General features: G+C 40.8%; 1 protein-coding gene across 2 annotated transcripts in view; it reads left to right on the forward strand.

The window, feature by feature from the left end:
* The window catches only part of BMAL1 (basic helix-loop-helix ARNT like 1), a 50757-nt gene extending 35342 nt beyond the window's left edge, over positions 1-15415 (forward strand). For both annotated transcript variants that reach the window (XM_064163778.1, XM_064163777.1), the window contains 12 exons: positions 141-220; positions 1218-1310; positions 2206-2323; positions 4369-4518; positions 5338-5584; positions 8556-8662; positions 8991-9141; positions 10487-10575; positions 10938-11046; positions 12726-12819; positions 14076-14178; positions 14763-15415. In XM_064163778.1, the coding sequence (XP_064019848.1) occupies positions 141-220; positions 1218-1310; positions 2206-2323; positions 4369-4518; positions 5338-5584; positions 8556-8662; positions 8991-9141; positions 10487-10575; positions 10938-11046; positions 12726-12819; positions 14076-14178; positions 14763-14923 (1502 nt within the window). In that variant the 3' untranslated portion in view covers positions 14924-15415. The remainder of the gene's footprint in view (positions 1-140; positions 221-1217; positions 1311-2205; positions 2324-4368; positions 4519-5337; positions 5585-8555; positions 8663-8990; positions 9142-10486; positions 10576-10937; positions 11047-12725; positions 12820-14075; positions 14179-14762) is intronic.
* Positions 15416-15507: the final 92 nt, after the last annotated feature.

Genomic DNA, 15507 nt, shown 5'->3' on the forward strand with positions numbered 1-15507 from the left:
GTCATGTTGACAATAAAACACAACCAAAAAAAGAGCATCTGCCATCAATAACAGCATAGGAAAGAGCCAGAGGAAAATTGCTTATTTGAGTGTGTATTCCTAAGTTTGTGATATGGGGATTGTTTGTTTGTTTTGTTCAGGTGCTACAAACCCATATACAGAAGCAAACTATAAGCCTGCTTTTCTATCAGATGATGAATTGAAACATCTTATTCTCAGGGTATGTTTCAACTTTCAATTAAATATCACTGGCTGTGAATATAACTCTCCCCAAGCTAAACACCAGTTCTGCTTGGTATCTTGGCTTAAGAATGTTCTGATTAAGGAAGACAATGAAGAAATCTGCAAGACTACTGCATAAAGTCAATGGGTTTTAATGATGACAAGTGTCTCTTAAGCAGAAAGATTCAAGAGGGCTACCTGAGGAAACTGTTAGTTTGATGGTAACCATCACAATCTTCATGGGATGAACCAAAATTGCATCAACTGTTTCCTTGCAGACTTTCTGCCTTGGGCTACCTTGATGTGATTTTCAGTGCATAATGACATAATGTACTCCTTTTACCAGGAGTCACTGCAATAAGATGGTTTAGGATGTTTGGCTGCTCGCTGTATACTTCTTTTATAGCATGAAGAGTATGTGTAATATGTCAATAGTTAAGCTCTCCCACCAGCTTGCATAATTTGTGAAGCCCTGCAGTGTCCACATACAGCATATGCAGAATGTAATTTCTGCAGCATTGTGACTCTAAAGCTGTAAAATTAGAGCCTAATCCTGCATGTTTGAATGTGACTGAAAAGGAGTATTATTGAAATGGGGATTACTTTCATACAGGCACACAAATAAATATCCAGGTCATGTTTGGATTCTAAAAGGAGAACTATGGAATAAATATAGTTAAAATGATATTTTAATTTGGAGGCATTATTGAACATAATACTATAGGACAAGACATAGATTCTTTCTTCCCATAAAAATGATTTTAGATTCTAGGCATGATGCCCAGAATGATGCCAAAAATGTTTGCAGATGTAAAAAAAAAAATCCTTTATTGTGATTTTGTACCTTGCCTGTTGACTTGGCTCTCTGAATGTTAAGACAGCTCTCCTAGTGTAGGAATTGTACTGTATACAAAGTGTTTTTTAAAGGTTATAATGATGCAATGATGCTCTGTAACTTAGTAATTTACTTTTTTTTTCCTTCTCCCCCTAATTAGGCAGCAGATGGATTTCTTTTTGTTGTAGGCTGTGACAGAGGGAAGATACTGTTTGTTTCAGAATCTGTCTTCAAGATCCTCAATTACAGTCAGGTATTCTTTTCCATTTTAAGTAATATTAGGCTTTAAAGACATGAAGCTTTTTTTTATGATTGTATGTGGAAGGGTATTTATAGGAATAGCCTGTCTTGAAAGCTGTGGTTTGTTGCAAAGAAAGGGCCTTTCTCTATCATGTCATCAGAGAAGATTGTTTCTGATTTTTCCATTCAAACTAAGGAGCTAAAAAAGAACTAAATTTACTTCACCAATTGATGCATTCTGGTCAGGGATTTACCCTCAGGCTTCTTAGCTAATTGGTAATGTAAGGAAATACTGAAAAATCAGCCTGAGGTTCTTCCAGTAGCTTCATGTGAATTTTTCAACTTGTTTTTTTTCCCTGTCTCTTCTGGTTTTGCTAGCATACCTGCTTATGGGAATGGGGAAGCAATTATGGCAAAGCCAGGTTTTTAATATATGCTTAATGTGAGGCTTAACTTACACCATGTTCTTCACTCTGTGTGTCATCTGCCCTTCTTACCAAATGTAAAACCTGTATTAGCTTCAGAAGTTTTCCTTAGCCAGCCTTTAGTTACATATGTGCTAAAAAGCTACTCACCATGAAAATGTTGAAGGGGAACATTTGCAGTTAAAATTCTTGTTCTTCAAATGCAGCATATGACATGAGACTGAAAAGAAAGCAGAATATTTGTAGGTGGTAGACTGAGCATGCTAGTTCTGCAAAACTCTTACTAAAAATAATGAAATAAAGTACTACAGAATATAGCCAGAACTTAAATATTCAGAGCAGACATACCTTCCTGGATCCTCAGAAGTCTGATGTTCCTTGGCTAGACCTATAGGTAAAAGATTTGTGTAAAATGGATGCTGTAACTGGGAAAATATACTGAACAGTTATTTTTATTTTCAACTGAATATTCAATCTCTACAGAATGATTTGATTGGTCAAAGTTTATTTGATTATCTTCATCCTAAAGACATTGCAAAAGTGAAGGAGCAGCTCTCTTCTTCTGACACAGCACCACGGGAGAGGCTTATAGATGCAAAAAGTAAGTGTCACCACCTTTTCAACAACAGTCATGTAGCTGATTCACTGCTGATGAGTATTTGCCGAATGTCAGAAGTGCCTGTGAAGGGTGTGGCTTGATTGTGTGCTGTGCCAAGGAAGCTTTAGCTTTTTAGAGAGAAACAAACAAAAAAAAACCGAAACCCACCCTCCCTCCACCCACTCCCAAACTTAAAAATAAAAGGTATTAAGCCAGTGCCTGAATGTAAAAGCTGATAGGTTGGGCATGCACTCAGTACAGGTGCAGTAATTTAACTCATTTCACTTGGGAAGCATCCTCTCTTTTTCCAGCCATTGAGGTTTAATTTTTTCCCCATTGAACCATAGGAAGCATTTGCTCTATTATGTCATTAGCAATGCTCAGAATAAACTCAGTATTATTTTTGTCATCCTTAGCTGTCTGTCAGTCAAGATAGAGAATCCTTTTATTTATTCATTTATTATTTATTGCCATTTCCATCAATGACCTAACCTTTCTCTTACAAGGTTTTTAACCTGGTCCTTGGAATCATTTCCTATTACATCTCTTAGTTCTATTCTACTCTGGTGTTTTAAAGTAATTCTGTATCTCTACTGCTTTTGAAGTGAGTGAGTGTTTAATTCACTCTCATAACAGGAGCCTGCATTGCTTAAATAGAAGGTGATATAACTGTGAATTTCCAGGTCACTAAGTCTCATCCTTGTCAGGAGCAGAAATCTCTAGGATCTCATCTCAAAGGAGCCACCAGCTCAACTTCAGAAACTGAAGCTGAGAGAGATCATTCTAGGGCAGCAAGCCTAGAGGCTCAAGCTAGATCAACTGAAGCTTTTTTGGCTCCTGGTTTTGGCTGGTTCTTAACTATGTATATCCAGTGCTAGCTCCCTTTTTTATTGTTTTTGTGTGCCTCTGACAAAATTAGGGCAAAAATAAATACTATGAATTGCATCTTCCCATCTGCTATGGTAGACTGATCAGTAGAATTTCAAGAGCTCATATTCTTAAAGAGGAATGGTATGCATGTGTTTTTATGTTGGCATAAGTGACTCAGGCACAGCTTATTCTCTCACCACTGAACAGCACTTCAGAATGCCTGTGGTGCAGGACAGTCTGACTTCCTTGAGGTGACCTCACTCAATTCTGATTTTAAGGGAGGCACGCTTTACACTAAACAATGGCATTGTTGTTTTCCCCCTTGTGTTAAAAGCCTGCAGAGTCCTAGAAGCTTTTCTACCTGTTTATATCTGTTCGTTTATACATATCCCCATGCAGAAATGGTTGAAGTGGGTAGCTAGCTGTGGAAAAGTTAATGTGATTTAAATCTTGGGGTACTGTCCCCAGAAGCTCCAGCTCCGTCACTGGTGTTGCTGATACATCTGTTTCTGATGCATGTCAGGCATCTTACCAGAACTCTGTTTGTAGCAGCACTCTGCTGTTGGCTTCCAGAGTCGATGTGTGCTTTGGTTTTCTGGTCACTTTCCACACACATGAATCTATGAATCACCTGCAAGAAGTCAGGATTGTCATTAGGGCACTTATTTCAGTGAGGCTAGAGAAATTTCCTAGAGGTAATTGGAAGCCTCGGGGATTTGCAGTCCCTGTGTAGTTCCTGCTACTATTTTTTCTCCTTCCAGTCTGAAGGGTCATGAGCCTTTTGAGTAACGATGCATGAAGTAAGGCTCTGCTTGTAGGTAAATAATCTCTCTTATTTTTGATCAGTTGATTAGTGTTCAGAGAAATCATGTTTTTTACCAAACTTGTGTGGACTTACACACTCATTTGCTAATCTTTGCATTTAAAGTCCTCTGTTCTCAAGATGGTGTCAAGGCTTTCACAGTGGGAAATGTAATCAGGAATTTCAGTATTAATATGATCAGTTGAGTCCTGTGCATACTCACTTACACGAAAGCCTCCAAAACAGGACTTCTTCTGAAGAAGGATACAGAAGTACTAGCGAAGTTGAAACACAGTAGAGCTGGATCGTAGATGTAAGCATTTGTATGGTAAAATTTAGCTGACAAAGGTGGCTTCCTCACTTCTGTTTGCTGCAGCTGGACTCCCAGTTAAAACTGATATAACACCTGGGCCATCTCGACTGTGTTCTGGAGCAAGGCGGTCCTTCTTTTGTAGGATGAAGTGCAATAGACCTTCGGTGAAAGTAGAAGACAAGGATTTTCCTTCAACCTGTTCAAAGAAGAAAGGTAACAATTATGCATTTTGATTACTGATGACAATGGCTGTCAGCTGTTCTTTTTTAATAGAATTGCACATTTGCAGTGGTTAAAGTTTTTACACTTACTGAACTGTGTCTAGGTCTGTCACTTCTTCATATCCCTTCCCATCCCCAGTATTACAGACTGTAGTAGCATATAAAAGCCAAATTCTTCTCTCTGCTTTCTTGGGATTTTTGCAGGCAGTTTGTGGTTATTGCAACTTCTTCAGACAGTGATCATACCACGTTCAGTCATGATCTTCTAGCCAATGTCTCAAAAAAGGGGAGCTGTTACCCTTTGTATTTCTCCTTCACATTTAACAAGTGATACTTGGATGGATGTCCAGCTTTAAAAAATGAGTTTATTTGGAGTTCATCTGTGGTTTTGGTACATCCTGAGTACGGGAAATACAGCATTTCTACACCAAAACATTGGTCATAACATCATCAAAGTTAGTTAATATCTTTTTCACCTCACAGCCTCACATTAAGTTGAAAAAGCTGATGTCTTAGTTAATATACTAATTTCTTCAAACAAGCCTTTAGATTAATTTTCATCTTAAACTTTCTCAAGTGACCAGAGTCTGAGGTATTTCACTACAAACAGTGGTTTTGCAGAGAAAACTGTTTCTTGAATTATCTCAGACTAGCTGCTTTGAAGCAGGAGTGCTGAAAAATCCTTTAGTGAACAGTACCCCAAATTTCCTGAATAGGAGAGGTGTTGTCAGCAGAACTGAGATGAAGTTCTCCACAGCGATATCCGTGACCTAACTGCTGTTTTGGTTTTTGCTTTCTTCTCTTTTCACAGCAGACCGCAAAAGCTTTTGCACTATTCATAGTACAGGATATTTAAAAAGCTGGCCACCAACAAAAATGGGACTAGATGAAGATAATGAGCCAGATAACGAGGGTTGTAATTTGAGCTGTCTTGTTGCAATCGGGCGGCTGCATCCTCACGTAGTACCACAGCCAGTCAACGGTGAGATCAGGGTGAAACCTACAGAATATGTTTCTCGACATGCAATAGATGGGAAATTTGTTTTTGTAGATCAGAGGTAAGAATACATCTAATACCTTCCACAAGAAATCACTGTCCAACACTGCTTTACTGGCAGCTTTATCTAAAGCACTGTAGATACCACTGAACAAAGAAATTACTTTTCAGCTTTTCACTGATTCCTAACTGTGAGTTATTTCGGGTTTTGAGTGGAGCTCAAATGTATTACTGTGTATTCAGTATTACTGATGAAATTAAAACCAAACCAAAACCCAAACCACAAAAGGAGCTAAACCCCTCCAAAAACGTGGCTTGCTAGATGTTGCTTGCTATCTGCCACGATTTGGTGCATCTCCTTTCCAGAAAGCCTGATTTATCCTGCAGTGAAAGAAGGTTTGAGAAGTTGCTTCTGATGTCCATCTTGGTGTTTACCCATATAGGGTAACATACCATTCCCAGTTTTCCCACCACTGCAGTGCTGTTAAAAGGTTTAGTTACTAAAGGACTTGGAAATATACCAGAATAAGGTTGACTTAGTTTCTAGTTTTTCCTTTTTGAAGAGAGACTCTACATTTTGCTGCTTTGTGGTTCTTCACAGGCTCTCAGAGATAATTCATCAAAGCAGCCATGGAACTGTTAACAGCTTAAGGGATAAGGTTCACCAGACAGAAGTCAATTTGTCTTGTATGAATCTTTGTAGTGTGTCCCTCTCCAAGTCTTAGAGCTCCCTGTCAGTGAGGACTTCAGGTGTAAGCCACCCGATTAGCACTGAATGTTTTCACTGTGTCTGAGGGAAATACAAAAGTACCCAGCCTTAAATACTATGGGGTTTGTGCTTTGGTGCTTTCCCTCTGGTTCTTCATTGTTACTAAGATGTACTAATTTCTACACTTTATCAGATTTGACCCTTTTTGAAATTGCAGGAGTGATGATCTACCTAACTTCCTTATTACCCTTCCTATTTAATTCATGTTCGAATGGTTTGGGATTGTGACTCTTACTCTGATTTCTTCAAGGAACTATCATTTTTCCTTCAGTAAATTTACTTCCAAGTATTGTCCAAAGTTCACTGTAGCGCAGTGATTTGTTTGCTCTCTGTTCTGGAGAGGATCTGGAATTTGAATCATTCAGCCATGTTACTTTCTATTCTGACATTCTTCAGCAGTTTCACAAAGGCACCTGCAGTTTGATTCTTATTGTGTTCTGTCTTCTAAATTAAATGGTGCACCTTTCAGGGTCTTCCTAGATGGCTTGTCCTGCTTTGTTGCTTTCTCAACTGTTTGTTCCTTCACTAAGAAAGCTTAGAATGATTTTCCCAGGTAGTGGCTGTGCAACCTTGGGAGCAGTGATGTGTTGTCCCTCTCCAAATACCCTCAAAAGTCTTGTCTTATGCTGTCTTCTGGGGACTAGAGGCAGGTGTACGTGTCTTTAATGTACAAGCTAATAGCAGTTTTCTTCTGCCCCTCTCCTTAACCACACATCTGTTATTTTTTCATGTTGGTATTCTGGGTTAGATCAGTTACCCTAATGTTACAGCTTCTAAATCATTAACTCAAGAAGTTATTCTTGTCATCTTGTTTGAACATTTGAAGTATTCCTCATACTGGCCCACTGTAGCTTCTTCCTTGCCAAGAATGACCTTTCATCTTCTAGGTTATATACCTCATGGCCAATTACCTGCAGTGTTGCTTTGCCTTTTACTGTTGAACTTAGTTTAAAGCTTGGGTTTACAAACTGATGCACAAAGTCTTTTTTGACTAGTCTTGTAATGCCCTCTATCCTTGCCATTGGCTCCTTGGACACTATCAGATCAAGGATCAGTGTCTTTACCTTGTTGCGGACTGCAGGTCCATTTCATTCTAAAGGTTACTGATGAGGAAGAAAGTGAGTTGGTATTGTGGCTGGTTCTGATTGAACAAAACCTTGATTTGTTTGCTTCATGCTCCTATTTCATTTAAACCAGAGAACATAGTAGGTTTCTATTCCAGTGGGTTCTTTGGAGACCAGGGAATGCATGCATACATGGGTACCCCCTTCTGGGTACAGTTTCAACACTTTACCATAGCTCAAATACTAGAATCATAGAGAGAAAAGTATATGACAAAGAATGCTGAGTAACTCTATTGATCAAAGAGGAAATTTTACTCATCCTATCTTAACTGAGCAGCGAAACTCTTAAGGTAAGCATCTGCACTGGGAACCACACTGTCGTGGTGGTAAGGCTGGTGCCAGCTCCCTAGGCTCTTGGTATAGATGCGTTCAGCATTCTGTGACACATGGCCAAGACATCCCAGAAGGCCAAAGGAAGGAGAACAGAGCTCCTCCTTTATTTTGGATTCTGTTACATACCATCTTCCCCTACTGCTCACGCACACACTTGCAAGCCCTGTTTCCCCCAGGTCTTATAATTTAGTAACCTAGGGACTATTGGCCTGTTGTAACTTCTGATCAAACACATACCAACTCTTCCCTCTTACAGTCTCTTAGTGCTTAGTCAGGAAACTTCTGTTTGTTGACCCTTCTCTTTTATGGGTGCACTGCTTGATGGGCCATTTTCTATCCCACTCTTAACACATGACTTGAGGGGAGAACATGCTCCTGGAACACTTGTTAGGCTATACTTTGACCTTTGCAGCAACAGTGCTGTGGGCACAGAAGGAACAGAGCAGCTCCCCAAACCTTTGATGTCTATTTTTCAATGGCATTTTATGCAGAAAGGTTTGTATTATGTTGTGGCTGCTCCAAGGCAGCTCTGTCAGGTTTAGACTCTGAAATCACAACATGCCTCCAGAGGTATTTAGTCTTACAGTGGTGATAGGTCAAACGTAATACCTGAGGACTGTTAGTAGTTTTTACATGTGTAATTACCTAAGGATTAAAAAAAGTATTCCTCATGAATGTTTTGGCCTTCTAACCTGAAAATAACCTTTCTACATTACTTGAGTTTTAGTAATCTGACACTAATACTTCAACCTGAAAAGAATGATTTTTCTCTTGTCTTTCGTTCCCCTCTCCCTCTGTTCTCCAAGGGCAACAGCTATTCTGGCATACTTACCCCAGGAGCTTCTAGGTACTTCATGTTATGAATATTTTCATCAAGATGATATAGGACATCTCGCAGAATGCCATAGACAAGGTACAATTATTAATAATTCAGCACAGAGCTTTTGTACAAATACTGGGGGAGATTGGGTATTAAGAAAACCAAAGAATCTTGAAACGATTTGGCTAGCTCCCTGTTTGCAGTGCTTTAGTTGAGAACATTTTACTGCATGTGCAATATGATTGTCTTAGACTTCTGTGGGGTTTTGAGGTTCAGGTTGGGTGATGAAGATGACTGCAGAAACAGCATTCTTCTCCAGGGGTGCAGGGAGGAATGAACTATTTTCTCTGATAAGGGCTCTGCTTACGCAGCTTTGGTATGCATTTGACACAAAGTTGACTAACTTTCTGCCCTTCTCCAGTTTTGCAGACAAGAGAAAAAATTACAACTAACTGCTACAAGTTTAAAATAAAAGATGGCTCTTTTATTACGTTGCGGAGTCGCTGGTTCAGTTTCATGAACCCTTGGACCAAAGAAGTAGAATACATTGTCTCAACAAATACCGTCGTTTCGTAAGTATTTCCCTCTTAGGGGGAATTTCCCTCTTAGGCCAATGGGATGAGATTTAACAAGGCCAAGTGCAGGATTCTGCACTTTGGCCACAACAACCCCAAGCAGCACTACAGGCTGGGGACTGAGTGGCTGGAGAGCAGCCAGGAGGAAAGGGACCTGGGGCTACTGATAGATAGTAGGCTGAAGATGAGCCAGCAGTGTGCCCGGGTGGCCCAGAGAGCCAATGGCATCCTGGCCTGCATCAGGAACAGTGTGGCCAGTAGGACAAGGGAGGTTATTCTGCCCCTGTACTCAGCACTGGTCAGGGTACACCTTGAGTACTGTGTCCAGTTCTGGGCTCCTTAATTCAAGAGAGATGTTGAGGTGCTGGAAAGTGTCCAGAGAAGGGCAACAAAGCTGGTGAGGGGCCTGGAACACAAACCCTATGAGGAGAGGCTGAAGGAGCTGGGGTTGTTTAGCTTGGAGAAGAGGAGGCTCAGGGGAGACCTCATTGCTGTCTACAACTACCTGAAGGGAGGCTGTAGCCAGGTGGGAGGTGGCCTCTTCTGCCAGGCAACCAGCAACAGAGCAAGGGGACACAGTCTCAGGTTGTGCTGGGGTAGGTATAGGCTGGATGTTAGGAGGAAGTTCTTGACAGAGACAGTGATTGGCATTGGAATGGGCTGCCTGGGGAGGTGGTGGAGGCACCGTCCCTTGAGGCCTTCAAGAGAAGACTGGATAAGGCACTTGGTGCCATGGTCTAGTTGACTGGATGGGGCTGGGGGATAGGTTGGACTGGATGATCTTGGAGGTCTCTTCCAACCTGGTTGATTCTATGATTAGCAGATGCATCTCACTGGTGCCTGCTTTGCCCTGGTTTCAGATGGGGTTTGACCTACATAGGTGCACATCTTCTATATGACAATAGGCGTTCCAGGACTGCATACTTGGGGAGAGAGGAATTAGCTTAGTAATTGCAGTGCTTTAATATATGCTTATTAAAGCCTGCAGCAATGTAAATACTTTCTTTGAGAAAACCTACTCTTTGTAGGCACCTATGGGAGATGCATTTTTTTGCTTTCATAGGGCTTTCCTTGAGGGTTCTGTAGGGGTGCAGTGACTTCACAGCAGAGTAACTGCTGTACAGGAATTTTCTTATGAGAGAAGCTTTTTGGGTTCTGTACTGTACACTGAGTTGTAACATGGTGGTTTCTTTCTGTTGTTTATCTAGCCTTGCTGTCAGTCACAGTGCTTTCACAAAGGTGATGGTGACTCACAAACTATTTAAACCCTGGAGCATTCTGTTCTGACACACTGGCAGAACTTTTGTTTTGCACTGATTCTTTTCATTCTTGAAATCCACAGCACCAACGTACTTGATAGTGGAGACGCAGCCTTTCCACAGCTTGCAGCTTCTCCACACAGCATGGACAGTGTGCTTCAGGCTGGAGAAGGTAACCACTGTACTGTGAGGAAATTATTTGCTATCATGCCTTGTTAGCAGCTAATCTTGCCTGCACAAATTTGCATACTATTCTGCACCAACTCTGGACATGAGGTACTATCAGATGCTTGAAACAGGCACGTTCTGATAAGGGTAGGGTAGCTTGTGTACCTGCTGGTGCAGAGATGTCTAAGAGACATAGCGTGGTTCAGTGCAAGTCAGATCTTTCCATACATTTGAGGGTACTCACCAGTTAGTGAATGAACACGGTTCAGAAGGTCTTGCAGCTTGTCAAAGCATGCTTAAATATAAATGCTTTTTGGAAATGGGTTGTGAACTTCCACGTGACATTAAGATATCTACTCATTTCAGGAGGCCCAAAAAGGACCCATCCTACTGTGCCTGGAATTCCAGGTGGAACAAGAGCTGGAGCAGGTAAAATAGGGAGGATGATTGCTGAAGAAATCATGGAGATTCACAGGTGAGAGAAGGTTATATGAAGTTAGAGGAAATACAGTATTATTCTTTTGGAAGAATTTAAGGGAGTCTTTCTTCAAGCTGAATACAGAATGATACAATTGCATTTTCTAAGTAGACAGCAACAGCTGTTTTGAATACCTGAAGCAGTCAAAGCCCTGAGTGAAAGAGTGAAGAAGTTACAGCCTTCCAGCTTCCTACTGTAAAAGACTAGCAGAGGAACTTTTATTATAATGGTGATGATTCTTTGTTTGCCAGAAACAGCAATTTAAAAGAACAGCTAACTTGAAACAATTTCCTTTGCAGACTATTCTTTTTTCAGTGACTTAAGTGTGGAAGTGACACAACCTCCAAATGCCAAAGTACTGACTACATGCCAATATTTGTTTTCATGGGATCCATAATTTTAGATATCTAAGCTGAGGCTTCTGCAGTTCTCCTACAACTCTTCAAGCAAGGAGACAATGATTAAGCTGGCTCTTACTCCCCAGGGTCAGTCTGTCTAACGCTCAACATGTAGGTCCCTGGTTTAAACAAGGGGTCTTGGAGCACCCTTCAAGTAAGGGAAGACAGCAATACGTAGCTGGTTCTCAGAACAGCTATCTCATCTCTCTCACTTGTGAGCAGCTGCTTTAAGTGGGTATCAATTTCTACTGGCTAACAATCCTCATTGTTCGTCAATTCCCTCTTGGGAATTGTTTCCCTCCCTATAAAAGTGGTCTTCAGCAGATGCATAGTGGCAGTCCATTTCACATGGTTTTGTTTCTGGTGCAGGCCAGAGACTACTTATGCATTGCTTAAGGGAACAGCAGACTTATCTCATAAGGCTTCTTTCCTGTCTATAATAGAGATAATAAGGAATGAAAAAAGCAGCACCAGGGCTGATGATTTTCAGTACTTTAGAAAACTTAACTATCACTTTTAATAGGTGTAAAAAACTTAATTAACCTGTGAGTATAGCAGGATAACTTACCACCTATGTTTCCATTTAGTTTCAAGACCCTGGGTTAGTTCCAGTCCTTTTTCAGCAGCTGTTACTATTTTCCAAAGCTGCCTTCTGTTCAGCTTTCCCAGGGGAAGTCTGCCAAGGATAAGATTTCCATTTTCATTGCTTTTCTCTGTAACTACTCCTCCTCCCTTTAGTCTGGAGACTTGTTTGGTTTACATTATCCATTAATAAAAAAAAATGTTTGATCAAGCTATAGAAAATTTAAGAGAAAAATGTTGCTTTGGACAGTTTAAAAAAGAAAAACTACAGTGTAGTTCTGTAGCAGCAGGTCACTTACAGACCCTAGGTTATTGTGGCAGACACCTAAAATTCTTAACTGGTCTGAACTGAAGTAAAATACAACAAAAAAAAAAAGGGATGTGTTTGTGTGCTTTCCTCAACACCCAGGACCTTATCCTTCTGAAGGCTGTACAGGAACAAATAAAGGAGTGAGGAGGTAAATTTTGCAAGTGGAGCAAGGTGGGCAATTTATACACAACTCTTCTCCAGTTGCAAAAAAACCCTTTGCTATTGCTGAGCTCACTAACAGTGAAAAACTGAGGAAATGGCAAAATTCACTGTTTTAACATCTTTATGCCACTTGATACTGAAGTCAGCATTTGAAACTCTAAGCCTCTAGCACTCAGGTGTCAAAATTGCCAATAAATGCATCCCCTGGTTTATCTCTGTTTTAGGATAAGAGGATCATCACCTTCCAGCTGTGGTTCAAGTCCACTGAACATTACCAGTACACCACCACCTGACACATCCTCCCCAGGAGGCAAGAAGGTAAGAATAAACATTACAAACAGTCTTGTGGCAGCAGTGGCAGGCAACACATAAACATGATGAGAGCAACAAATGACAAACAACACTCCTCCTCACTGCTTGGCTGAAAAAGTCAGACAGCAAGCCCAACTACCCTGGTGGCTGGAATCCTTTACAGTAGTTCCTGAAGAGACACTGGGAGCTTTTGAAATCCACCTACTCCTCAGATTTTCCACTTTAACAGGCCTGTGAGAAACAGCTCACCTCCTCTCTCCTAATCCTCCAGAAAATCTTGACCACCACATACTGGTGAATACTGGAAGTGCTCTCATTGGAGCACCAACTGCTCCAATGGATCCCCTCGGTTTCACTGTACTGCTTTAGCACAGAGTATGACAATTAGATGCTTTAGTGCACACTAAGATTTTGTTTTTAAATCAGTACCATGTTCTGTGAATGCTTGAGCAGCACACCCATACCATTACCAACATTCAACCACCCAAACACTGGTACTGGCTGTGCCTTAGTCATCTAGAAAATTGCTGCTTATGATTGTTATAGACAAGGCACTTACCCAAACCCTGATTCTGTGCATTTGAACACTGCCTCAGACTTACAGTCATTTTTTCCCCAGAAATAAGAATTGCTTGTACTGGAACCTATAGCTGACAGTAAATATTTGTGTATGTTTCTGTCTCTTTGGTCTTGGAGCAGAACTTTAAGCTGGAAGTTACAGGTCTAGAAATCTTCTTGCTCCTTCTTACAGTAATTCAACACATACTTCTAGCTGGGGTTGCTGTAACAGAAGTACTGATGCTGCCCTCAGAGGGCTCACAAGTACCTACCTTCCAGGGTACCTGTATCTGAGCAGTTCAAAACTTCAGTGGTTCAAGCTCAGCTATTCCCTTGCTATGTAATAATCCTGGAGAAGGTTCCTCTGTTTCTGGTGAGCTCTGGCGTACACAGCTCTCCTGTGCTGTACCAAAAATGGTTAAGACTTAGAATCCAGGAGCCATACTCAGCTCATGCAGTCTGTCTCTACCTGAGAGGGTGATACTCAGAATTAAGGCTCTTATATCCATCTGATGTCTGCTTGATAGTCATAATGCAGAGGAAGTAGCTCCTACTTTACAGCTATTCTGATTAGCTAACTTTCAGGTGCTGCCTTCTTTTTCCCGTGGAAGCTCATCTTCCCCACATTAAAAATCCCAATAGGGGACAATTCAAGACTTAATGCAACGTTTCCTGATGTTTATGACTTATGCTTTTCTTTCAAGATCTTGAATGGTGGCACTCCAGACATTTCTTCAGCTGGGTTACTGTCTGGGCAAATCCAAGATAACTCTGGTTACCCATATTCTGACAACTCCTCTATTCTCGGTAAGTGAAGTCAAGTCACACACTAACGTGCCTCAATACTAACTAAACAGACAACCGACAAGAGGGTTGGTTTTAGATGTAACTTGCTTTCAGCATCTGTAGGTTATTGCTGAAGCTTAAAGCCTGTAACCTCCCATTCTGCCTAAAAAGAGTAGCCTGGCACTCTCTTCTGCTGGCTTACTTAATACTGTACGTGTGTTTTTAAGATAGTATTTGGAAGCCTCTGCTCTCTTGCTGAATTGGTGTGCAGCAGGTGCCCTCCTCATCTGCTTTTTGCAAGAGCTTTTAAATAACTGAAGGGAAGAGAAAAGCTTAGAGATGTCGATCTGGGCTTTTTTTTGAAGTACAGCACTTACGGTTGTCCTCATTAGGCATACTGGCAACTTTGAGGAGTGACTTACCATTGGCACCCAGGTGTCAAGAGGATAAAGGTTACCTCTGAAACTTCAGCAACCTGGTTATCGAACAGATTAACACCCCCAAAGTAGTTCAGCCTGCTCATATATTCTACCTCAAGTCCTTGCCCACAGCAAGTAAAGTGAACAAAACAAGCATCTGCTAACTGCCTGTATTTGCACTTACAGGGGAGAACTCTCACATAGGCATTGATATGATCGACAACGATCAAGGATCGAGCAGCCCTAGCAATGATGAAGCAGCAATGGCAGTAATAATGAGCCTTCTTGAAGCAGATGCAGGTCTCGGTGGCCCTGTAGATTTCAGTGATTTGCCATGGCCCTTGTAAATGATGCAGCTGGCTTCAACATCCAAATATCAAAGTGCATTTACTGGTGGAGTTCTACAGTCTGTGAAACCTGTTGGACTGTGAAGCTTTTATGTATGAATTTCATAAAAGCTGTATCAGAACGCAACTCATCCTACCATGTGTAACTTCAGACAAAGTGGAATAACCTGCTACAGTGTTCTGTGTTGATTTGGTTAGCTGTGTATAGCCTGCAATACCTGTATATTTTGGATTCTGTTGTTTTGAGATTTTTTTTTTTAAATCACTGTGCAACTCACTGGCATCAGTGGTAGCTTTTATATGCAAATGACCATTTCAGATGTATGGTGTGTTTTTACACTGCAAAACAGTCCCCATGTGGATATTTCTTATACTAATTGTACCATAAAGCTGTTTATTCTTTCTTGTAAGAATCCTTTACTATAAATATTGTTAAAGTGTAATGTATTAGACAGTTAAATATTTTTAAAATAAATGTTTCCCTTGTTCTAAGATGGAGCATTTACTTTGATAAATAAATTTGATAAAACTCTGCTGAAGGTGCATGCTAGAAGCAGCTGATAGCATTTTTTTTTTCAAGCCTT

Source organism: Pogoniulus pusillus, chromosome 24, assembly GCF_015220805.1.
Source record: "Pogoniulus pusillus isolate bPogPus1 chromosome 24, bPogPus1.pri, whole genome shotgun sequence".
Taxonomy (NCBI): Eukaryota; Metazoa; Chordata; class Aves; order Piciformes; family Lybiidae; genus Pogoniulus; species Pogoniulus pusillus.